This window comes from Lycium ferocissimum, chromosome 12 (assembly GCF_029784015.1).
Source record: "Lycium ferocissimum isolate CSIRO_LF1 chromosome 12, AGI_CSIRO_Lferr_CH_V1, whole genome shotgun sequence".
Taxonomy (NCBI): domain Eukaryota; kingdom Viridiplantae; phylum Streptophyta; class Magnoliopsida; order Solanales; family Solanaceae; genus Lycium; species Lycium ferocissimum.
This window is the reverse complement of record NC_081353.1, coordinates 18,248,843-18,274,638: the sequence shown is the minus strand read 5'-3', so window position 1 is coordinate 18,274,638 and position 25,796 is coordinate 18,248,843. Positions and strand designations below refer to the sequence as shown.

The 25,796-nt window shown below is 37.4% G+C and overlaps 1 protein-coding gene across 4 annotated transcripts; it reads left to right on the top strand.

Annotated features, from left to right (window-relative positions):
* Positions 1–1,766: 1,766 nt before the first annotated feature.
* LOC132041076 (L-arabinokinase-like) lies at positions 1,767–25,622 on the top strand. 4 transcript variants are annotated; one of them, XM_059431841.1, is made up of 30 exons: positions 1,767–1,924; positions 2,228–2,312; positions 4,919–5,026; positions 5,833–5,901; positions 6,015–6,098; positions 6,649–6,725; positions 7,814–7,880; positions 14,579–14,636; positions 14,832–14,899; positions 14,975–15,037; positions 15,380–15,433; positions 15,532–15,634; positions 15,721–15,830; positions 15,907–16,026; positions 17,945–18,001; positions 18,722–18,894; positions 19,056–19,218; positions 19,886–19,969; positions 20,666–20,785; positions 21,645–21,775; positions 21,855–21,936; positions 22,849–22,936; positions 23,312–23,355; positions 23,454–23,549; positions 23,637–23,713; positions 24,172–24,390; positions 24,464–24,629; positions 24,789–24,860; positions 24,995–25,198; positions 25,332–25,622. In XM_059431841.1, exons 2-30 carry the CDS (start codon positions 2,229–2,231, stop codon positions 25,449–25,451), a joined length of 2,961 nt encoding a protein of 986 aa, XP_059287824.1. In that variant the 5' UTR covers positions 1,767–1,924; position 2,228; the 3' UTR covers positions 25,452–25,622. The 4 variants fall into 4 exon arrangements, with proteins under 4 accessions (XP_059287824.1, XP_059287825.1, XP_059287826.1 ...); XM_059431842.1 differs by lacking the exon at positions 1,767–1,924 and adding an exon at positions 1,968–1,987; XM_059431843.1 differs by lacking the exons at positions 1,767–1,924; positions 2,228–2,312 and having other exon boundaries at positions 4,951–5,026; positions 5,825–5,901.
* The last annotated feature ends 174 nt before the right edge of the window (positions 25,623–25,796 follow it).

The window sequence follows — 25,796 nt, the reverse complement described above, 5'->3', positions numbered from 1 at the left end:
AGTATACACATGGAAAAGCCAGTAGTTATAGTTCCAACAATCATTCAGAGAGTCCCACACTCTCCCCTCTTCGATATTCTCCTGCTTTTAAAAACACAACCAAACACTTGATAAACCCAATACAAGATTTAATATCCTAATTATTTCTCTTGAATAACATATCAAGCGAACCCAAACGGTTTATTTTTCTTTTCAAAAGTACTTTTATGAAAAGCTATTTTGGCATAATTTTTTTTTTTTTTAAATAAGCGGCGTTTAGAAGTTTGATCAAGCAAGCATTAAAGTTGTTTGTACGCAAACTTTAGATTTAGGGCCCGTTTGGCCATAAGAATTATTCACTTTCTTTCTGGAAATTTTTTTCACTTTTTCCGGAATCATCGTTTGGCCATGAAAATTTCAAATACAACTTGAAGTTGTATTCCGGAATTTGAAAAACTTGTTTTTCAAGTTTTTCACTTTTTTTACAACCAAAACAACTACATTTCAACAAAAAACACAATTTCAAAAACTATGGCCAAACACAACTCCAACTCCAAAATTCTAAAAAATGTGAAAAAGTTTTTTATTTCTATGGCCAAACGCCTACTTAGTTGTTTGTACACAAACTTTAACATGCCATACCCCTAGTAGCATTTTGACTCTCTTTGGATATTTTTGGAGAAAACTTAAAATAGAAGTTTAAAAATTAACTAACTATAGCCAGAGGTACCAACTCCAGGCTGGACAGAACCTGAATTAGTTGCTAAGTAGTGCTTATTCTTCTTTGAAACACTATATTGGTCGCAGGTGCCGAAATTATTATTGGAGTTCTTGTTCGCCGAAAAATGTTCTGTTCACCGGAAATCACATTCATCGGCGGCTGTTGCTCAATTTCCACCTGTATTACGTGACCACAAGAAAACAAAAAAAAAAAAGAGGAAAAGAAAAGAGAAGGCTAGGGGGAAGAGAGATACCACACAAACCCTACAGTGGTGGTACGGGTCTGCGGTGGTTGTGGAAAGTAGTAGAAGGAGGAGAGGAGAGGAAGAGAGAAAGAAGAGGAGAAGTAGTGCAGTGGGAGAAAGGGAAAGAGAGAAAAGGAAAGAGAGAGAGAGAGAAAAGGAAAGAGAGAGGTGCTGCCGACTTACTTGGGGCGACCTCCAGTGGTCGCTGGCCGGAAAAATTCAAAAGTTAGGTCAGATATTACCATTGTGGGAAGAGAGAGGAGAGAGAAGAGAGAGAAGATGTGTATAATGTACTAAAATGTTCTTTAATCTTGTGGTTATAAATTTGCTTTGTTTGATATTTGAATTGTCAATTTGTCAATTTACTAAATTTAGAAAGAGACACTCTTTTTGGTATAGACTAAAAAGAAAAATAAGACACTTCAATTGAGATGGAGTACTATATACTCCCTCCGTTTCAATTTATGTGAACCCCTTTGACTGGGCACAACATTTATGAAAGAGTGAAGACTTTTGAAACTTGTGGTTTAAAATAAGTCTTGAATATTTGTGTGACTGTAAATCATTTCATAAAGTGAATTTGTTTTCAAATAAGGAAAGATGTCATTCATTTTGGCATAAATTAAAAAGAAAATAGGTTCACATAAATTGAAATAGAGGGAGAATTTATATAGTGCTATTCTCCCAAAAAAAAAAAAAAAGAATGAAAAATGAATTACAGGGCAAAACTTGAAGGAAAAAAACAAAAAGTACACGTGGAAAAGTGCCAGTAGTTGTAATTTCCAACAACCAAATACAGAGAGTCCCACACTCTCCCGCCCTCACTATTCTCAATGCTTCTGTTCCATCATTTTTCTCCTTTCCGTTTTAAGTCACGTTAAATTAATTACCTTTTATAACAGATAGTTTTGGATTTATCCAAATTTTATCTAATAATCTAAAGTATATATTACAGACACACACATCAGCAGTTTTATACTGTGTGTATATATATAAGTATTGAAATCAGATAATCATTTGTCCCATAAATCTCGTTGGATCTGGTTTATTCTTTCAATTTTTTTTTTTTTTGGGTTTTTAAGTTTGCATTGACTTGATCAATTGCAAATTCATTTAGGGGGGTCTCACATATAATAAAAAAGATTATTTTTTGGTAGAAAAAAGGTTTTTTTTTTTTTCAAGATTTTTTGGTTTTTGAGTTTTCATTGACTTGACCCTTTGCAAATTCATTTAGGGTCTCATATATAATAAAAAGGATTTTTTTTTCGTTTTTGTTTTTGAAGAATGGTGGGATCAGAGAAGAAGTCACTTGTCTTTGCTTATTATGTCACTGGTCATGGATTTGGTCATGCCACCCGTGTTGTTGAGGTACTTTTTTTTTTTTTTTTTTTTTTTGTCGTGTTTTCTTTGGTAATAGTTTTGAAATGTAGTTGATTTTTTGTTTTCTGTAATGTGAGTATGTATCTTTGTGAATTGGGATTGAGCAATGCTGGAATTAGAAATGATCATAGTGAGTTCAAATTGATTGATCCAATTTTGTTTCACCGTGCTGTCTATGTACTGAGTTATAATGTGTGAACTTTGTAGACTTTATCCTACGTCGGTTACATTTCTTTGTCTATCTGAGAAAATCTCTCTACCCCACAAAGGTAGGGGTAAGGTTTGTGTACATCCCATACCTCCTGCATTCTACCCCCACCGGGTCTCTGTTGTTGTTATAGATGATAAGTGGTAACACACCAAAAGAAATTAGTTTTAGGTAAGGTACTTTGAGAGATATCGTTGGGAAAATATGAATAAACGTGTGTGCTTTGGGGGTGCTTATTAGCATAATGTGATCAAATCCATTTTAAGACTAAATTTACCAGAAGGTACTGTAAAATTTGATCATGTATGCAAAATTGGATGATGTTCCTAAATTAGTTGAAGACAAAGTTCCTTCCTTTATTTATCAGGGAGTCTTGGTAACAAGCATATGGCCTAATAAAAGAACATAAGCCATTGGAACTGTATCTTTAACAGAATTTGTATACTGTTCTAAAATACAAAGGAGGGGTGCCTAGGCATATATGGAGCTCAAGAATTATTTATTAAGAACGCATATATGGTAATGCAAAACCTAAAACTGAACAAGTGGTTGCGTTCAGAATACAAAGAAACTACACTTAGATGTCAAAGTCAGTTCATTTGCAATTTGTTTTTATAGTGTTCTTATCCATAGGTGTGGCCTGATGGCTGAAGAGTGGAAGTATAATGTTGGGAACCAAGGTGAATCATAGTAGAGGCGAAACTAGGTTAATTTTTTCATTTGCCTAAGTCTTGGTGGGAAGAGTTAGCTGAAGCGTAAGCCTCCCAAGAGCATAATATTAAGTTGAATCTAGGAGACATTCGGTAAAATCATACAATGCTTGAAGCTTATAAAGATATGGCACCTGGCCTAACTCAACCCCAAAAGTTAGCTCAACAGGAGAGGTTTGCCCAAGTCCATATAAGCAAACCACCGGTCCATTCCCCAACCAATGTGGGACTTTAACCTGCTCTAACACCCCCTTTCACTCCCAGGCCCAACTGGAGGGTGGACCGGTAGCTCAAATGTGAATGGACCTAGCTTTGATACCATGTAAAGATATGGCACATGGACCTAACTCAATCCCAAAAGCTAGCTCAAGAGTGGAGGATTGCCCAAGTCCATATAAGCAAACCACTAGTCCATTTCCCAACCAATGTGGGACTCTAACCCACTCTAACAAAGTTAAAGGCTCTCTAGATTAGAGCACAGACTTGTCGGTAATGTAAAAGATAATACTGCTTAATTCGTTAGTCTACTTAAAATCTCTCTCTCTCCCCCTAGTGTTCTTTATTTGAATTGTGTCTTATTTAACATGTCTTAAAAAGTATCCTTTTGTTTTTTATAATGAAAAAAAGGATCTTCTTTTTTAATTACATCTTTTAGATATTTGGTTTATGTTGTGACATTTATTTTGGTGTCATAGTTTAGTTTATTGTATTAACATGTAGTTAATCGAGATGTATAATTATTTCAATCAAGAGGTATAATGTTGTAGAATGGTTTGCTAATTTTTTATGAAGGCATCTATCGGTAGGTTACTACCAGTTGAAGTCACTTTTCTTATGGCTAACATTGTTCCTTGACGGTAGAGATCATACTGCATTATGTTAACTTCCTGGATAGTATTTTCTTTATATGGGTGTTTTTTTTTTATATATATTTTTGGAAAAGTCAGAACATTTCATTCATAACTGCCAAGACACTGTCAAATATATGTAAAAAACGATTAGATGGCTTACCGCAGTCATCTATCAAATTTTCCAACAATTAATGAGGTACCTTCTCTTTAGACAAAAAATTCTAGTGAAATAAAGATCTTGTATAATGCCTACTCTCATGGTTTTGAAACAATTACCTATTTCTTGAAGGCCTTATTCTCCAGAAACGCATCAGAAATGTTTTCCAAGCTACCTCCCTCTCGCTGCCAATCTTTGTAACACCTAGATATCGAGCATACAAGTGTCCACCACTCTTGAGGAGCATTACTAAGAACTACTGAACAGTTTGACCATGTTATGCCGCTCTGATAGAACTGACTCTGCAAACCAAGCCACTAAAGAAATCTTGGTTGAATAGGTCTTTTTGTTCATTTTCTGCTTGCTAGTCAATGTGTCAGCTTCAGAAGAAGTCTTTTTCTCTTTTACTTATGGAATTTAGTTATTTTAACATTGACATCATTTTGATGTACTAAGGACAAACGGGTGCTTGCTCAGTATTCTTCATAATGTCATAAGGTTAGATGACATAAGGAGTAGCCACTTCTTCTATTTTCTTTGTTTTGCTATACCCTCACATTTAGATTTATTTTGTGGAACTCTGAAGCTTGCCTGCGATGATCATTAATTTGTAAGTACTAACTCGTTTATTTTACCAATATCCCTAATTTTAAATTTTGTAATGCAAGGTTGTCCGTCATCTAATTCAAGCAGGACATGAAGTTCATGTGGTTACGGGTGCTCCAGACTATGTTTATACTATTGAGACACAGTCGCCTGGACTTTTTATCCGTAAGGTTAGTCATGTTAAGATAACTGAGAATTGTATGCAGTGATTGGATGCTTTTGGTTCTTGCGAATCGGGGATTACAAATGCTTGTTGTTTATGAAATCAACTTTATCGCCATGCTAATAATGCACGATATCATCCTTTAAAGAAACATAATTTCATCCTTCTTGTCTGATTTGAACTAATCAACAAAGAGTTGCATTAAAAAGGGACTTGTATTGGTGTTTTAATCCTGTGGAGCTGCAGAACAAAATTTCCTTTCCAATTACATTATGTGAAAGGATGAATTAGTTTAAGTTTGATGATCTCAGCTTTTACATTTTTCTAGAGAAAAAAGGGCAAATTGATATACTGTTATTCAGCAAATCGGTTAAGGTGTATAAGCTGGAACATGCTATCTTCTGTTAGTGGATTGTTTTTCAGTCTCCACTGGCAAGGGAAAAATATGCTTTAACATTTTCCCTCTAATATAGAAAGTCTTAGGCACTAGCATTCTGACCTTCGGCAAAGCTTATGTGCATGTACCCTAATTTTTCTAAGGATGAGATTTTAGTGTTTCAGGTTCTGTTGGACTTTTCTAGAGAAAAAAGGGCAAATTGATATACTGTTATTCAGCAAATCGGTTAAGGTGTATAAGCTGGAACATGCTATCTTCTGTTAGTGGATTGTTTTCAGTCTCCACTGGCAAGGGAAAAATATGCTTTAACATTTTCCCTCTAATATAGAAAGTCTTAGGCACTAGCATTCTGACCTTCGGCAAAGCTTATGTGCATGTACCCTAATTTTTCTAAGGATGAGATTTTAGTGTTTCAGGTTCTGTTGGACTGTGGAGCTGTTCAAGCAGATGCTTTGACAGTTGACCGTCTTGCTTCGCTGGAAAAGGTGGGCCACTTAGTCTATGATGAGGCAAACGGTTCTATGGAAGCAGTTACTCGTCAGATTTTTTCGTATCAGGCATTTTAATTGAAAGTGCTACTTGTTCAAATTTTTTCCAGTATATCCAGACAGCCGTACTACCCAGGGATTTGATCTTGGCCACAGAAGTTGAATGGTTGAAATCTGTCAAGGCTGACTTAGTGGTAATATGATCCTTACAGAGTACCGCTCTTTTTTTGTACTTCTAGTTTGAAAAGCCAATCATCGATGGATTATTAGTACAAGCTACTTAAGCTCTGTTTGGTATTGCAGTGCCGTGAAGAGTTAAAACATTTGGCACTTCATTCTAGTGAAGTTAATGAAGAGAGCAAAACTTTTTTAGATGTCTGGCTTCAGTGACTTGATTGAAAATCTGATAAAATGCCTACACCTGAACATGCAAAGTACCATTACTAAAATTCGATCGTATTTCTACTTAAAAAAAGAAATAGATTTTAGATAAAAAGTCCGAATGCAATAGACACTACTGCCTAGCTGTTGAACATGTACTATTTTGGATACCATGTCAAAATGAGTCTAAAGGCCTTTTACAAGGCGTATGCTTCTTAAATAAATACAGAACTGCACTTCCTTTGTTTGTTGGCTATAACAAGGGCATAAGTTCCTGCTAGATATAATTATACTAACATTATTCTTTGTCCTTGAGTTTGTTCCTGACGTGAAGTGTGTACAATTCTTATTTTTCATTAGTAGATCTCAGATGTAGTTCCTGTTGCATGCCGAGCAGCTGCTGATGCAGGAATTCGTGCAGTTTGCTGCACAAACTTCAGGTAACAAACTTGTGATGTTGAATTTTAGGTTTTATCCCTTTATAATGTACTTAACTAACTCATGGATGCTGGGATTGTGTGGATATCCATGCTTAAATTATGCTGGAGGAGTAGGGCAGTTTCATGGTAAACCTCCAATGTATTTTCAGTTTACAAACTTTTAATCAAATTGAGAGCATCAAGGTTAAGCTATGTCAGGTTGAGTAAGGTGGAATTGAGGCTTTTAAGTAGCAGTGATGTGTTTCCTTTGTAGACAACTAGGAATATTTTTTGCAACTTTTGCCTATATGAATATTTTTTGCAACTTTTGCCTTGTTGGTTCATTGAGGTTTCATAAAAGCTTGTATACGTAATATGTGCACTAAAATATTGTTAAGTCTGTGCTCATGTCTGCCAGAATTTTAGAATTCCCGTCCTCCTATGCGTCCATGTACTACATGACCTTAATGTCTATATCTCTGCTACTTAGCATGTGTAGTTCTGAGATAGAGAGAACAGGGCCATGAGAAAGTTGCCCTTTTGCAATCGATGTTGGATAGAAACATTATTCTGGATGTGCCTCCACTAGAGTGTCTTGAAGAACTTATTATATTAAGATCACTTATAATATTATCATCTCTTTCATTGGATGATTAATTTAGTGTCACCGAGTTGACGAGCTTTTGAGGTGATTATCTTCATTTTCATAACCAATTCATTATCCGCACGTATTTTCTTGTCTTTTAACTCTTCAGTTACATCTCTAGATTAACATGTTAGGTGCCTTCAGAATGGGTTGTGATAACTCCAGTATTTAAAAAATCAACACTAGGAACTCTCCGTCAAATGGATAGATGAAATTATATGAGCTCATTCATAATTACTTTAGGAAATTATTGCACTGATATTGTTAGTTTTTCTGTGGCTGTTTTCTGTTATATTGAAAGGTGAAAGAAAAGAATACTGGCTCAGTCCTTTAGAATTTCTTTTTACGTCTAGGATGCATGAGATTATCATATTGTCTTTTGCTTGAAAATGCAAAAATTACCACCATATAAACAGATGGGAAGCTTTTAATTTGTCTCTCTCCATTGTTAAAACTTTGGCAGTTGGGATTTCATCTATGCTGATTATGTCATGGCTGCTGGATATCACAATCGTTCAATAATTTGGCAGGTGATTACTAATCTTCAACAGATATATATTCCACACAAAAATATTACATATTTTATATTCCACTAGTCGGGTTCTTCGTTTTCATTAGAGAACTTCCACAAAACCATCAAACAGCAAAAAATACTCGACTTGCTAGTCAGCCTAAAATGCTCTCAGGCACTTCTCCCAAGGTAGAATTCCAAAGGCCCCTTGGAGCCTGAGGGACCCTTTCCGGTGGCTCTCTACCATCGGAATCTTCCACCATGGGTGACAAAATGTTCTTTATTTCTGGTGATAAATCTTTTGAGCTTAAAAATATAGGAGACAGACAGTTCAGATGGTATTCGTTGATCGAAAGGGGCAGGAGATACACAAGCAAAGTTACAATGGACGCCTACAATCTCAGATGGGTGTGCGAAGCCCTCAAACAAGCATCAAAAGGGTCAGGGAAGCTATACAGAAAGTGGGGAAGGAAACAACAACAAAGCCTATACAGGGTCTATCAAAACTACAATGTTCATGGCAGATTTGTGAGAGTAGAAGTTTGGCATGGTTCCTTCAAAGCGGCAGTGATCATCCCAGAGTTGAGCTCCAACAGTGGCTGGTATGATATTGCAGAGAAAATCCTTCGATTTCTCGGTAACAACATTCCGGCTCGATTTCCACCACCGGCCCCAATGACTAAATCCTATAAAGCTGCTGCTAACATTGAAAGCTGGCCAGAGTTAAACCAGAATCTAGGTAACACTCTCGAAAGCCATCCACTCCACAGAAGTCTGGTAGGCACCTTCAATGATCCTTTCCACCATAGCCCAAACCACGATATCATCCATAAATGGTTTCAAATCAGGTGGGGAATCACTGCTGGATTCAAAGTCATCCCCATGGACCACAATCGATTCCTCTTTGAACTTCCTTCCAGACATGAAGCAGCGAGAGAGTAAAGGCGGGGGACTGGTTCTGGAATGGCAGGCACCTCTCCCTTGACTGGTGGTCGCGGGTATCAGTTCTATTCAACAAGAAAGGTCGGAAAATACCTGGGTTAAAGTTTTTGGGATTCCATTGAATGCTTGGTCACTGGATACGTTTCAACAAATTGGGAATCAATGTGGAGGCTTCATCGGTGTTGACGAAGATACGAAGGAAAGAACCCATTTTTTCTGGGCTCGTATCTGCATAGAGAATACCGGCAAGCAGATTCCGGCGAGTTTGGGTATTGATTTGCAAGGTTGGAAATTTGAATTATCGATTCTCCTGGAGATCCGGTCCCCTCCAGTATCCACTGGGTCTTTGATTGGGTCAGAAAATACTGTACGACAGAAGGAGCCAGAGTCCTCTTTACACACTATCGCACGTGAAGGAAATTTGAAATTGGCATGTGAGGAGCACGTGAAGGGCACAGGGGCTGTTATAACAAATAACAAATTAAGGGTTTTACCTCTTAATGGGCCGGCCCAAAACAGGGGAAATAAAATCAGCAGCAACAAAGGAAAAGCCCACAAAGGGAAAGCCACAAGAGATCTAAACAACGGCTTTTATTCCAAGGGCCCGACCAGAAGCAGACATAAACGAAATTACAGAGCAACGCAAATATGGAGAGCCACTGCCTCCAAAATTGATCCTTGCATTCCCAAACCTCCCTCTTCTTCTCAGGCAGCGGTCTCTTGATCCATTGGAAATTCAAGCATCCAAACTTAGAGATTGGGAGCCTTCTGATGGAGCAATTTCACAATTAGAGGCAGACGACGAAGCAGACATGTACAGTATGCCCGTCACACCATGCAAAACCGAATCCATCCTTCATTCAGATTCTCCTCGTGAGGAGTCAGATTCGGGTATCACTGCTCACTCTTTCAACAGTTTCTTACCCTTCCTTGGCATTGGGATGGTGAGCAGTTGCCAATTGTTGATACACCTGTGGTGGTGGAAACTTCTAAATGGTCGAAATTGACAATGATGAAAGCTTGCAAGGCTTTGGGGGTGAATGTAATAGGTTTCAAACATGAAATTTTTGACATTATCCTTAGAATGGAGGAAAGGAGAAAACTACAAATACAAGAGCAAAAGTTGAAAAATGGGGATCCTAGGAAAGGGAAGAACAAAGCTGATGCTGAACTAAAAAAATTGGCCTGGGGACTTCAAGAGGGCAGTGGAAAGAAGGAAAGGGCAGGTCTCACAAGGTTCTTTCTAGATGAAAGTCAAAGCAATCATCTGGAATGTGCAGGGGCTTAACAATAAAAATAAGAGAAGCACCTTGAAATCTCTTATCCATAAATGGGGGCAGACATCATCTGTTTGAAACCAAAATAAATGAATGGAATACTACTTTAATCAGACAAATTTGGGGAAATAGGTGGATAGCTTGGGCTGAACTTAAGGCAATTGGTACCAAAGGGGGAATCCTGATAATGTGGGACAAAAGATTATGGAATTGTGTTGACTCTGAAGCTGGTGTCTTTTCCCTATCTTGCAGATTTGAGAGTCTTCTTTGAAGATTTTAAATGGTTCTTTCAGGGGTTTATGGGCCTCACACAAACCCAGAAAGAGATGAACTTTGGATTGAACTAGCAGCTATTAGGGGTCTGTGGTCTGATTTGTGGGTAATTGGAGGTGATTTCAATGTATGTAGGTTTGAGGAGGAAAGAATGAATTGCACCAGAAGATCAAGAGCTATGTTGGGCTTCCGACACCATTCAAGACTTAGAATTGATTGATCCTCCTCTCCAAGGAGCTCAATTCACCTGGTCAAGAGGGGAGGAACCTATCCAAGCCTCAAGAATTGACAGGTTTTTAATCTCACCCGAGTGGAGTGAAATGTTCAATGCTATTAAACAGTTTCCATTGCCTAGAGTGTTCTCTGACCACAAGCCTATTGTCTTGGAAAGTGGGGATTGGGATGCTTCACCCTCTTACTTCAAATTTGAGAACATGTGGCTTGATCAGATGGATTCCTAGACATGGTAAGAGATTGGTGGAATTCGTACATTGTTTTGGGCACTCGACTATGTCCTCGATCCAGAAGCTTAGACATCTAAAGAGGACATCACTAAATGGAACAAAGAGGTTTTTTGGTAAGATTGATTCTCAAAGACACAAAGCCTTATGGAATTGGGAAGGCTAGACCAAATGAACAAAGACGTCATACTACGAAGAGGAGAATTTGAAGTCGGTTAATCTGAAAATTGAGATTCAACGGATTGCCATTCTTGAAGAGATCTCATGGAGGCAAAAATCCGGATGTTTATGGGTGAGAGAAGGAGATAAGAATACTAAGTTCTTCCAAAGAATGGCCAACTCACTGCATTAACATTGAAGATAGGGGATGTTTTAATTGAAGACAAGGGGCTGATAAAGGCGGGTATTCTTGATTATTATCAGAAGCTGTACCAGGAGAATGAAGCATGGAGACCCCTCGAGGTCTTCGAGGGACTCTCCACTATCGTCTTGCTGAAAAAAAGAGGTGCTTGAATTACCCTTCAATGAACAGGAAGTTTCAGAGGCCCTAAAGTCATGTGCTCCAGACAAAGCTCCAGGACCAGATGGCTTCACCATGGCATTTTTTCAGAGTTCATGGAGCTTCATGAAATGTGACATAATGGGAGCACTCAACTTCTTTCATCAGAACTGTCAAATGGTGAGGTCTTGTAATGCTTCTTTCATTGCCCTCATCCCAAAGAAGAAAGGAGCTTTGGAGCTAAGAGATTTCAGACCTATAAGTCTTATAGGTAGTGTATATAAGATATTGGCAAAGACCCTAGCTGAGAGGATTAAAAGTGGTGTGCTCTCTAATCTCTGGCCAACGAGTGCATTTATGAAAAACAGGCAAATCACGTGCTTCCATGATTGCAAATGAAGTATTCGGAAATTCAAAAGTGGAGAATCTGGGATCCTATGTAAACTGGACATAGAAAAGGCTTTTGATCAACTAAATTGGGCTTACTTGATCAACATTTTGAAGCAAATGGGGTTTGGAGATAGGTGGATTAGGTGGATCTTTTTTTGCATATCAACAGTGAAATTCTCAATATTAGTAAACAGGAGCCCTGTTGGATTTTTCTCTTCTAAAAAAGGGCTAAGGCAGGGAGACCCACTCTCCCCTTTCCTCTTTATTTTGGCCATGGAGGGACTCTCAAATGCTAGCAAAGGCCAAAGAGCTACAGTGGATTCAAGGATTCCAGGTGGGTAGAGACCCTGCTACCACAGTCAATGTTTCTCATCTACTTTATGCAGATGACACCTTGATTTTTTGTGGAGCAGACAGTCAACAAATTCACAACCTCAACATTACTCTTATGGTCTTTGAATCCATTTCTGGTCTGCACATCAACATGCTCAAGAGCATTATTTATCCTGTTAATGAGGTCCCCAATCTAGAGGAACTAGCTGATATTCTAAGTTGCAACGTAGGCTCCTTTCCCGCTTATCTGGGCCTACCATTAGGTGCTAACTTCAAATCCACTGGGATTTGGAATGGAGTAATTGAAAAGATGGAGAAGCGACTAGCTACATGGCAACTACGGTACCTATCTATGGGGGCAGACTCACTCTAATCAATAGTGTATTGGATAGTATTCCCACATATTTTATGTCTTTATTTCCTTTGCCAGGTTCAGTCCTGAAGCAGATAGACAGAGTTAAGGAGAAAATTCTTGTGGGAAGGTAACAGCCAAACTCATAAGTTCTCTCTGGTGAAATGGCAGAAAGTTATTCTACCCAAGGCTCAGGGGTTGGGAATTAGAAACCTAAAGCTGCATAGCAAAGTTTGCTTATGAAGTGGCTTTGGAGATATGGGCAGAATGAGACAGGGTATTGGAGGACATCATCAAAGCAAGCATGGATCTCATGACCATTGAGAACCTCATGGTGTAGGAGTCTGGAAACACATTAGCAGTTTTCATGATGATTTTTCCGAGAAAGTCTTTTTCAAAGCTGGTAATGGAAGCAAGATAAGATTCTGGTTAGACAAATGGATTGGGAACACTACTCGAAGGAATCCTTTCCTAGGCTGTTCCAGATAGCTACCAACAAGGAAGCAACGGTTACTGTCGAGAGTTGACAATGCTTGGAGCCCAATCTTGAAGGAACGAATGATTGGGAAATTAATGAACTTCTTCTTCTACTACGGACACTTGAAGAATGCAACTTAGATATGCACAAATCTCAGATAGATTACTTTGGGGCAGCACCAAGCAAGGGGTCTACTGCTTGTGAAAGAAAGCTACAAGTTTGGGTGTGCCCAGAATGGCATCCTTGAAGATTTTCCCTGGAAACATATTTGGAGGACAAGACAACCTCTTAGGGTCTCCTGTTTTACATGGACAGCCCTTCATAAGGCTTGCCTTACTCAAGACAATCTCAGGAAAAGGGCATCATTCTCATCAATAGATGTTTTTTCTGTAAGACAATGAGAGTGTCAATCATCTTTTGCATTGCCCCATAACAGCTAACATATGGTATTTCTTCTTCTCTTTGTTTGGCCTCCAATGGGTGATGCCCTTTTCCATCAAAGATGCTTATGTTAGCTGGATATGCTGGAGAGTTGACAAGACCATCAAAAGGATCTGGAGGATGATCCCAGCAGCAATCTTTTGGAGTATTTGGAAGAGAGAAACTGCAGATGTTTTGATGGAATATCAACTTCCATAAGTAGCATTAAGGCTAGATGTTTAGTTACTCTTTTCAGTTGGCACTTTTTCTCCCCTGTAAACAGTGTGGATAACCTTTTGGATTTTGTTAGCTCCCTAACTCTAGCACAGTAGGGTCTTAGGGGATATCTTTTTGGATCTTTTGACTGGTTTACAGATTTTTGCTCAGCTAGCTTCATGTTAATTCTTGTTTGAAGCAGCTCTATGCTTAGTTGTAACCTCTGCATCTTCTTGATGCCATTCTAATACATTTTAATTACTTCACCAAAAAAAAAACCATCAAACAGCCGGGTAGGAGATTGAAGCTACTATATATTTATTCATCTAAAATGTCATGAATTTAGTACTAACATATTAATATCTTGTGATGTTGTGATTCAAAATTGTAGTCCTCTTTATTTGGACTTCAGAAATTCTAATGTATTATTTCTCATTCTCAACTTGTCTCTCTGACAAGTAACATCCAAGAGTCATATATTCCACTATTTTGAACAATCAAAAGAATATATTCCACCTCTATTCTCATTTCAAATTGTTGTTGATGTTTACATTGTCTTTAATTCCATGGTATGCCATGTTTTAGGCATCTAATAACAGAGAAATAGATCTTAACTAAGATTTGCGAAGGTTGTATAAAATGTTATTTGTGGAATGGTGAACCAAAAGGGAAAGAGAGTAATATAATTTTGGATGGAGGGAATATGTATTAAACTTTATCAAAGAATTTTTGAGCTTTTATCGATTACACCTGCTAAATGATGGGATTTTATTAAGGAGTTCTATTCGATTTGTTGCTATGCCCCAAATTTTTTAGTCCATCGAACTGTACTCACTTTGAGTTTATCTTATTTAATCACTTGTAAAACAGTCTATTTAAGTATTTTGTTTCTACACTTCTGTATACTCCCTGCACCAACATCCTGCTTAAAATTTTCTGTTTGTCTGTGTACATTGCTATGGGTGATTTTCATAGTAGTATACATTCATGTGATACATACTTCTAATCCTTGCTTTTGATCTGATTTCCATTCGAAAATCTAACATCAATGTGACCGATGAATGATGTTAATCCAGATTGCACAGGATTATTCTCACTGTGAGTTTGTAATTCGTCTGCCAGGATACTGCCCAAGTATGTAATTTCCATTTTTCAACTATTTTATGCAGCTTGATTTTATCCCGTTTTCAGTTCTCATTTCAGCTTTGTTTTGGTTCTGGAGTCAATATTGAACATGCATGTACTGCATTTGAATAGATGTGCTGTTCTCAGTTTTTTTTTCTTCCATTTCTCATAGTACTGCTGTTTGTTAAAACCAACTCCTTGCAGTGCCTGCTTTCCGGGATGTAATTGATGTTCCCCTTGTTGTGAGAAGGTTACACAAAACTCGGGAAAAGGTGACTGACAATCCTAAGTCACCCTCTTGACATGTGCCTATTTTTTCATGTGGTTAATATATTCTTGTGATACAGGTGCGGAAAGAGCTTGGAATTCTAGACAACCAAAAAGTCCTTATTTATAATTTTGGTGGACAGGTAAACGTCTCATTTAAAGGAATGCTAAACATGTTTGATATATTTTCTTGCCAGAGACTAGTCTTCTCAAATTTCTCAAGCCTTATTTTTCTGTCGGTGAATACTTGGAAGATAGGTTTTGATACTTCAAATTATAATTTTTGCGTTAGGTTTTGCTGCCATTTTATGGACAGGGGGTGGTGGTGTAGTTTAGTTAATCTTACTAGATATTGTGGGAATAAGTGATTGGATTATAAGGTGTTTCTAATGCTCCTGGAGGTTCAGAAATATCAGAGGTACTTTTAGGAGACCAAGCGTCACATTTCCACTTGATAACAATCTTATATACTTTTTCACATGCAGCCTGCTGGATGGAAGCTGAAAAAGGAATATCTACCTGAAGGATGGATATGCTTGGTTAGTTGTTGTAATCCGCTGTTAAATTTCCACTTTGCTGTTGCTTCTGAAATCTATTAGAGCTTCATGCAAAAATATGGTCTATGTTGCTGGTAAAGGTCTGTGGTGCTTCTGAAGATCAGGAGATGCCTTCTAACTTTGTAAAACTTCCGAAAGACTTTTACACTCCTGACGCTATTGCAGCTTCAGACGTCATGCTCGGTAGGGAATGTTAAAGCTCTGTAAGCTTGAAAATATAATTTTCTGTGTATGACTACATTTCATATCAAACATGTACTTTCTTTCAGGTAAAGTTGGATATGGCACAACAAGTGAAGCCTTGGCATACAAGGTGCCACTTGTCTTTGTACGCAGAGATTATTTTAATGAGGAACCGTTCCTGAGGAATATGATTGAGGTACATGCATTGGTTATTGTTTTGTAATTGATATATAACTTTGATTTACTCAAAGTATGATTACGATGCAACGCAGCATTACCAAGCTGGTGTAGAGATGATCCGGAGGGATTTGCTCACTGGACGCTGGGCTCCCTATATTGAACGTGCTGTTACACTGAAACCATGCTACGATGGAGGAATCAATGGTGGCGAGGTATCTTTGCTTTCTCTTTCATGTTCAAATATTCTCAAAACACAGCACATGCAAAGTAAACAGCTCTCTTTGAACTATAGTTAGTAATTATTGACAAAGAAACACTTGAATAACTCATTCTGTGGATAACCAAAAGCGAGTTTTCAATAAATGCTGGATTCATAAAGACAAACTTTATTACAAGAAACTAGTATCCACTTACTCTTCACCAGTGGATGTAGTCACTAAAGCATCTGACTGTCCTACCTATGAACTTAAAGCGTGGAGAATTTGTTTCAGTACATTGCGTGGTGTAACTTTTGCACCACTAAAATAGACAAGTGCCATATTTAAAAGGGAAAATTACAGCCCAATACCTTTGGGTGATCTAGTTTACAAAATAGCCAGCAAATGTATAGGTTTTGTATATATACATATATTATTCGTATAATATACATATCAGTGTATGGGTTTTGTGTATTTGGGCTACTGCCGGTACTTAAGTTTGGCTGAAGGGAGTATCCCTATTTAAAATCATTGTCCAATTATTTAAGAACTTTGTCTCATCAAATGTTGATGATGGTGAATTATGCTACATTTATTTGTGCACTTGACGACAAGAGAAGGATAGCCTACTGGTAAGGATCGCAACCATAATTTGGGTTCAAGTCACCAATGAAGGAGCGAAAAGGGAAATGACAACAACTGTTGGGCTCCTGGTTCGTAGTGTTGAGGAATTGAATTTACCACATAAAAAAAGAACATTTATTCATATGCTTGATAGGGATCTTCATAAGCTTATAACAAGAAAGCTCAAAAGATGTTACAAAATCATAGATAATGTGGCAAATGTGAAAATAACCTTGCATCATTCTGTTAGTTTGATTCAATTTGTTCTCTGATGAATATAAGGAAACTACACAGAGAATATCACCACAGCTGATATCTATGGTTGTATTCTTAGTTGAATAATTATGCAGTTCCTGAAAAACACACGTCATGCTCAAAATTTGCGTGTCTAATAGTTTATTTCAGCACTGTACCTTATCAATGACATATTGAGATAGGTACTCTGGATTCTCTCCTTCCATCATGCCATGTTTGAGGAATTAGTTTGTTGATTCCTCGATTATAGTCGTTGTAGTTCAAGAGATATATTGGGCACCATCAAGTTATTTAAAAGACATTAGGGAAAATTTCACATGGCAGCCTTTGTTGATATGTTCTCTGAGGAACTCCTTTAGCTTCTTTTGTATCATGTCTTAACCCTAATGGCCATTAAAAGGGTCACCCAATATGGACTCTTGGTTCGTTGCACAATTTTCATCTCTAAGATTTCTAAGTCTTATGGTCATAATGTATTGGAGCAGTCTTCCCATACAAGAACTTTGTTTATAATTCAAGATTGCAGTACGTTCTGTATTCCTCAATTTCTGTAGGGGAAAGAGTTCAATTCTCATCATTGTCAAGTTTCAACTATTATGGAGGTGTATTTCTGGTATCTTGATCTCTTTTGCTGCACTCCACCAGAAGGATTGACACCTGTTTTGTTTAATTGCATACAAGGAACTCAGATGCCATAACATGCTAATGGTTGTATGATCATTAGACTCAAATGTAGCACAGCAAGCTACTAGCAAGAAAATGCTTGTAAACCTCCCCTTTGAAGTCTCTTAGAAACTCGTAAAGAGCAAATAGTTTGATAGTTATAGCCTGTTTCATTGTCTCCTAGACGTTGCACTGGGCTGAGTTGCTTACACATATATTATTGAATTCTATTGAAAGATTGAAATAACATACTATTTTGAGTGTAGAGTATCTATTCTTACCCACTAAATTTCCTTTTTCCTAATGGAGTGTTCAAATCTAAGTAGGTATTAAGAAATAATGTTATGTTGTTATTGCATTCGTCTTCATCTGTTGCTTCATGGATCTTTAGGTGGCTGCTAGAATACTTCAAGATACAGCTATGGGAAAACATCACGCTTCACGTGGGGTAAGATTCTCCAAAATGCATCTTTCCTTATCTTTATTATAAGATAGCTCAGTATTTGGTTTCCGCCATGATATCATTTTCTATTTGAACCAAAGTATCGAGCAGAAGTTTTGGTCTCCCGCCTATAAATGAATTTTTATATCCACCGATCATGCTTTAACTTGATGATTTGCTTCTGAAATTTAAGATATTTATACACTCTAGCCTCCCCAGACCCCACTTGTGGGATTATACTGGGTATGTTGTTGTTGTTGTTGTTCTTCAGTGTCAGCAGGATAGATGTTGGAATCTGTGGACAAAAAAGGAATAACCTAGTGATAATGATATCCACCTCCAACCATAAGTTGGGGTTCGATCACAAATAGAGTGACAGTGGTAAAAGGACCACTGTTAGGATCCTAGCAGGGGGTTTGGGGTTTTACCATCTCAAAAAGACGATGTTTGGGCATCAGGTTCTGGCGTATATTGAACCTCTGCAGTTCTGCTTAATGTTTTATTGAACTCTAAAGAATTATGTTGATTTTACTAAGTAAGATCAACTCTATCATATGATAAATTAGCAAACATAGAATATATGTGAAAAAATATTGTGAACTGGACAATAAATCATGGTGGGCAGACCTTAGGTCCCTTCAGTGGATAAAAAACAGAATGTTAAGAGCTGCATATAACAATATCTTTTCCCCTACTGATAACTTGCATACGTCACTTTCATTTCAGCTTAGTGGAGCAAGGAGGCTGGGAGATGCTATCATCCTTGGCTATCAGCTTCAAAGGATTACTGGGAAAGATATTTCTATCCCTGAATGGTATTCACTTGCGCAAAATGAACTAAGTTCACGCACTCAATCGCCAAATAAGGAAGTTCTTGATAATAGCAGTCTTACAAGACAGTAAATTCTTTAACTCCTATCTATTTGTCTTTTTTTTTTCTTTTTTTGGAATAAGAACTCCTATCTATTTGTCTTTATGTCAAGTTAATTGGTCTAATATGTCTCCTACAGCCACTCTTAGGCATGTTTCCTATCAAATATTCACCTAAATTACTTTGCAGAAGTGATGGCTTTGCAATTCTTCATGGTGATCATCAAGGGCTCCCGGATACACTTGGTTTCTTGAAGAGCTTGGCTGAAATACAGTCCTCGCGTAGTCCCCAAAATAATAACAAGCTCCAAACACGCGAGCATCTGGCTGCTGCTGCAATGTTCAATTGGGAGGTATGTCTCATTCAGTGTAAAAATTTTCCTGCATAGATTTCTTAGATTCGTATGAAATATACAATAACAACAAAATACCCAGTGTAATCCCACAGTGGGGATTTGTATGAGATATCTAGTTTATAAATTTGATAACGATATAAGAATCATTAGAAGGAAATTTTCACATGATTAGCATTTTGATATAACTGAACGAGGGATGGGGGGAAACTACTGCAGGTAAACTTTTCAAGTGTGCATCCACATGAATGGTAAGGGTTCACTATTGACGTTATTGATTAAGACTTATTTACCAAAGTAATCTTTCTTGCTAATTTAGTGTCTTCAAGTGTTGGAAATTTCGATAGGTAAGTTGGCATTTAAGATACCATAATAGCATTGCAGGAAAATTAGCTTGTAATGGTACTTTGTGTAAACGTCCAAACAAAACTCTGGAAGGCTGCAAAATTACCAGGTTCAGGATTGTCTATAAGGAAATGTGCCCAGGTTATAGCCTTATACATGTGTTAGAACCTTGAATATGAGATATCAGTGTTTTTTTGTTTTTTAATGGAGGTCTGCCTCACGAATATCATTTCAAATTGAGAGCCTAGCTTCTATATTGCATCTCTGTTCTTGTTGTTGCATGTCTTGAGAAAAGGAAATATGTCAATGTTTGGTCGTGTAGGAAGAGATTTTTGTTTCAAGAGCACCCGGAAGATTGGACGTAATGGGAGGAATTGCTGACTATTCTGGTAGTTTAGTTCTACAGGTATAGTTCCCTTTTCCTTTATACACTTTCCTTATTTATGCTTGGGGAATAATTTATGCTAGTTTTTTGTTGTGACTTGTTGAATGCATTCCTCACCTCATATAAATTTTCAAACTCGTTTACCCTTGCATACTTGAATATCTTCCGTCACTAGTGAGCTCTGTTATTTTTTCTTGCTTAAGGGTTGTCAAATTTTCAATTAAGTGAGGTTCGTTCACCAGAGCTAGAGCCTTCTGGCTCCTTTTCACAACTGTTAAAGCATGTGTTTACCTCTTTTTGTTTAATGACGGGGGTGTGTGGTTCATCTTGCGCTCACCTCGACTACTCCACCGAGTACCAAGTGTGTTTACCTCATATGAAAGTGTGCTTACTAGAGGAGGTACTCTCTCTGTCCCAATTTATGTGGCACACTTTCCTTTTTAATCTCTACCAAAAGAATGTCACCTTTCTATATTTAATAACAATTTTAACTTTAAAATTTCCATTTTATTAATGAGATGATTTATAGCCACACAAATGTTGAAGGCTTGTTTTAGACCAGAAGTTGTAACTGTCTTCCGTTCTTTCTGAAACTTCATGCCAAGTCAAATTTGGCAAATGATGAAATTGGGGCGGAAGGAGTACTTCTTAGGCATTGTCATCATGTTGTATCATTGCTGCCTATTTACAATATGTTGTCATCATTTTCTTCTACAGATGCCCACGAGGGAGGCATGCCATGTCGCGATTCAGAGAAACCATCCAAGCAAGCAAAAATTGTGGAAACATGCTCAGGCAAGGCAGCCCAAGGATGGACCCACTGCTGTACTTCAAATTGTAAGTATCGTTAATTCTTTGGATATTCTCATTGCATGTTATCTATCGCGTTATCAGGAAAACACAACCATCCTAATTCCTTAAGTGATGGTTTTAAATGCTGTGGGTGTACTTGCTAGCCAATTTTCTGTTAAATAATTGCAAAAACATAGCTTTGCCATCAGGAAGCAGCAAGTTGTTATTCTCAGGTGTACAGTTTGAAAGTAGTTTTACATTTTAGCCATGATGAAATAATTTTCAATTAAGCCCTAATTTTTTTTATTTTTTTTTTGGTAACAACTGTAAAAAAAAAAAAAAAAAAAAATTGAACCAAGTATATGTAGTCCAAAGTAATTACAAAAGGCTATAGATCTGTCTCCTATTCCATTGGTTCACAAGGTTCCTGTAACATCTACAAAGGATTCATGATCTTCCATATATTCATGTTTACACCAAAAATAAAACAAAACTAAGCACTTCATCTTCATGTTCTGGATGGAGCTGCATTTGTTTGCAGAGCATCTTTGATTCCTTTCCTTCCACGTTGTCCTCTTCATCTCTATAAGTTGAAATTATCACTCTTGTGTTCTCTCTTTCCTTTGGTCTTTCTCTGATGTGCTGGGGCCTTTTGGGGTGAAAATAGGAGCTATATGAATGGGTGTGCCTTACATACGCATTTGAGAAGTCAAAAAGTTTTGTTCAATAATGTATATATCGGGGACAAAATCTCTAACAAATAAATCATTTTGGCTTGCTTGTGTTTTAACCTCTGTTGTCATTCATGGTACTTTTGACACCATTCTAGTTTCCAGCTACAACTTCTAATTTTCTATTTTGCTCATAGGAGCTTGTGGCTTACTTTTGATGAATTCAAATCCAGGTATCATTTGGCTCAGAATTAGGTAATCGTGGACCAACTTTCGATATGGACCTTTCTGATTTTGTGGAGGATGGACAGCCAATTACATATGACAAAGCATATAATTATTTTGCCCGAGACCCAGCCCAGAAGTGAGTGAACCCTTGTGTATTAGTTCTCTTGCTTTTAATAGGATGCCACCAGTTTGTAACTATGATGCATCCTCTGTAGGTGGGCAGCATATGTTGCTGGGACAATTCTGGTAATGATGACTGAATTAGGCATCCGTTTTGAGGATAGCATTAGCATTCTGGTAAGCCTTTCCGATGGTCATACCTTCAGCAAGTTTTTCAGTTTAGTCTTCTATAGAGTGCAGTTATCTATATGGATGAACCTAAGAAGGTTAACCAAATTGTTCAAGGCAATGAAGAATCTTCCCACCGAAGAAAGAAATGCTGTCCTTTAATGAGTGAATTTTAGAAATTCATTATGAGATTTAAGCCCCTAGGATCTGCAAACAAATAAGAACAACCAAATGTGAAGCAAATTCCCGTTATCTAAACAGGGTGGCCTTTTTGGACGAAACAACCACTTTTCAAATTAGAGTTACTATAATCAGCTGACAGACATGTGATATCCTTTACTGTATCAGCATTGACAGACAGATATTGGATTGGGCGATTTTCTGTTTCTTTCACAAGTTAAATGGATGTAGTAATTACCTTTTCTGTTTTAACATTTCATTAGGCTGATGTTGTTTGTTAAGAAAGGACCTTGGGCCATCCCACAACCATTGTTGGAGTTTTAACACCCCACACAGCCAGGATTGAACACCTGGAGTGTAAATAATATAACATGCAAGTCCAACATTGATTAAACCAAGAATCAGGATTGGTCTAGCTATGATACCATGTGAAAGAAGAGGAAAAACTCACTGTACATTATTCCGTCGACTACTTGGGGTTAAGTAATACAATTGAATACATGAACTATGAAAGGAAAGGTAAACAATCTAAATACACGATTACAGGGAATTAATCTCTTTAATTGGTCCTTAATGATATGCACAATATTTACAAGATCGTAAAATAGTTTATTTTAACACTTCATTTATGTCAGTCATAAACTAATAAGAGGGTCTTTTCGTACAACTACAGTATCCTCTTTCCTGCCTTATGCTGGTTTCATCTGACCAAGCAAGTCTTTTTGTGACCTGATTACACAGGTAAGTTCCGGTGTTCCTGAGGGTAAAGGTGTATCTTCTTCTGCTGCTATAGAAGTGGCCACCATGACTGCTGTTGCTGCTGCTCATGGTACTACAAAAAACGAATAATTTTGCCCAATCATTCTGAAGTTTGTATCAGCTAACTACCATTAACAAAAATACGCAAATGTCTGTAACATAGTTTGATTATTTTTCAGTAGTCACTTTAGGGATTTTGATGATCTCGTTCTCCTACATTTTCTTTTTGTGCATTCATATGTTGGAAATTTGTTTAGATCAATGCTAAATTTGAATAATGGGCAGGTGATTAGCAAAATTCGTGCCATTCATTATTCTACTTCCAAATTCATGGAAAAGATCTCAAATTGGGAAGATCTGGCTGATTTGAAATGGAAAATTAACAGTTTCTGGATTTCTTTTTATGTTAAATGAAGACTGAATTGCACAAATGTCCATTTTGTAGGATTGAACATTGACCCCAGACATCTGGCTCTGCTTTGCCAAAAGGCACGTACTTCTCTCATTTTGTCCTTCCATTTTTTTCGTTTTGTTTCTTGGATTGGTAAAACGTCCCTTCCCAACTCAAGCTTTATTCTCTTAAATAGGTGGAGAATCATATTGTTGGAGCTCCTTGTGGAGTGATGGATCAGATGGCTTCTGCGTGTGGAGAGGCCAACAAGCTTCTTGCTATGGTTTGTCAGGTATTCAGCAAATTTTTGTGCAATGTGTTCACATTGTTAACGGGACCAACCGTGAAATCAGAATTAGCACTCACTTTTTTCTTTTAGCCTGCTGAGGTTCTAGGACTTGTTGACATACCACCCACCATCCGATTTTGGGGAATTGATTCTGGAATACGACACAGGTAAAACTTCCCAATGGGTATTTTCCCTTAACCGTCTCTATCTCCATCAAGTTTGTTTTTAATCTAAAGTAAAACATTACTGTCTGTTCATCCATATTTAAAAGTTCTGGTCATATCTATTTACGGAATATGTTCTTAAATAGATTAAACTCAAGAACGTTTCAAATGGAGCTGATCAAGAATGTTTGCCTTTTTTTTTTTTTTTTTTTCAAGTTTGGAGCAAGAAACCAAATATACCCATATGTCGTTATTTGTTTTTCCAGTTTACCATGTATGTTTAAGAATGGACCAAGCTGACTTCTACCAGGAGTTCTAAAACTAAAAATCACGCATTCCTACCAATTTAACCAATTAAGCTGGAGAGTAATCCAGTTCCCTGCTGATTTCGACCAAATTAAGATATATGTTTTGGCCTTATGTTCTCATTCTTTCCGAGTACTTATGAGAGTTTGCTGCAGTGTTGGTGGTTCAGACTACAAATCTGTTAGAGTTGGTGCCTTTATGGGTAGGAAGATAATAAAGTCCGCTGCGTCTATGGAGTTACAATCCTCCTTGTCAAACTTTTCCACTCCCCAGCAAATCAATGGGTTCAACCCTGACGATGCTGATGAAGATGGAAGGAATATACTTGAAATAGAGGCTTCTCTTGATTACCTGTGCAACCTTTCAGCTCATAGGTTTGTTACTCATATATAGTTTGTGGTTCTGTCGTTTTCTACTTGCTATGTTTAACATATTTTCTAATTTCAGATATGAGGGGACTTATGCAACTAGACTTCCAGAGTCCTTATGTGGCCAAGAATTTGTGGAGAAGTATGTTGATCATGATGATTCTGTAACTACAATTGATAAGGAGCGCAATTATGCTGTGAGAGCACCCACTAGGCATCCCGTCTATGAGAACTTCCGAGTCAAGGTCCACTATTTGAATTTTTCTTTTCAAATCATTTTTTTGTCTGAATGGCAAGGCTTCGGGTTCTCTACATCAGATTACGCTTTTTATCTCCTGATACTATTAGATTTCTCATATTCATCATGAGAACAATTGATTGAAATATGTATGAATTGCTATCAGGCTTTCAAAGCATTACTGTCAGCTGCACCTTCCAATTATCAACTATCTGCTCTTGGAGAGTTAATGTATCAGGTATATCATTTGATTCATGTCTTTGTTATTGTTCTAGAGCAGATTCTTTTTGGATTGGCCTTTGCAGAATTGTCTTTCAATTTGAATATCTACCTCTATAGAGGTTTACTGACCAAGTGTTTCTCATACTGCAGTGTCATTTCAGTTACAGTGCTTGTGGTCTTGGGTCAGATGGGACAGATAGGCTGGTTAACTTGGTACAAGAAATGCAGCACTCTAAATCATCAGAATCTGAAGGTGGGACTTTGTTTGGTGCAAAGATAACTGGTGGAGGTTCCGGTGGAACTGTTTGTGTTATCGGGAGGAACTGTTTAAGAAGCAATGAACAACTTATTGAGGTAGTTTTCTACAGCTTTATTCTTATACGGTTGCTGAGATACTCTTCTTTGAAATAAAGGAGCCACATTTTGTTTGTATGCAGTTCTCGCAATTGTTTCTATAGTTGTGGCATTCATGTTTTCATATCTGCAGATTCAGCAAAGATACAAAGCTGCCACTGGATTCTTACCATATGTGTTTGAAGGTTCTTCACCTGGAGCTGCGAAATTTGGTCATCTCCAAATACGCCTTCGATCCTCCTCTAAAGAGTAATGTGATTAATAGTTGGAAGTCGAAACTAGACAGAAGTAATAGACTTAAAAGCATAGTGCAGGAATTCTGGGACTGGAAATATTTGCACATCACAAAGCATTGGGCTGCAAATTTTTGGATATCAATAATTTTCCATTTTGTAAAGAACAATTATGCAAGTCCATCTTATTCTTCTCCTGTTCTCCATGGTATAATTTGATTAGGGAATGACTTTTTACCTCTTTACTAGTTTATCCTGAATTTATTTTTATCTTTCTTTGCACGTCAATTCAGAGGTAAGGCATTATCTTGAGCAAAATGCACGCTTCCAGTACAAGTTCTCATCAGACATTTGCCTCTTAAAGA

What these genes read in the sequence shown, in the direction of transcription:
- LOC132041076 (XM_059431841.1), top strand. Translation starts at nt 2,229, where the DNA reads ATGGTGGGATCAGAGAAGAAGTCACTTGTCTTTGCTTATTATGTCACT. An exon ending in CTGTCAAGGCTGACTTAGTG is followed by an intron (nt 6,099 to 6,648) that starts GTAATATGATCC and finishes TTTCATTAGTAG; the next exon opens with ATCTCAGATGTAGTTCCTGT. An exon ending in TTCTTGCTATGGTTTGTCAG is followed by an intron (nt 23,550 to 23,636) that starts GTATTCAGCAAA and finishes TTTTTCTTTTAG; the next exon opens with CCTGCTGAGGTTCTAGGACT.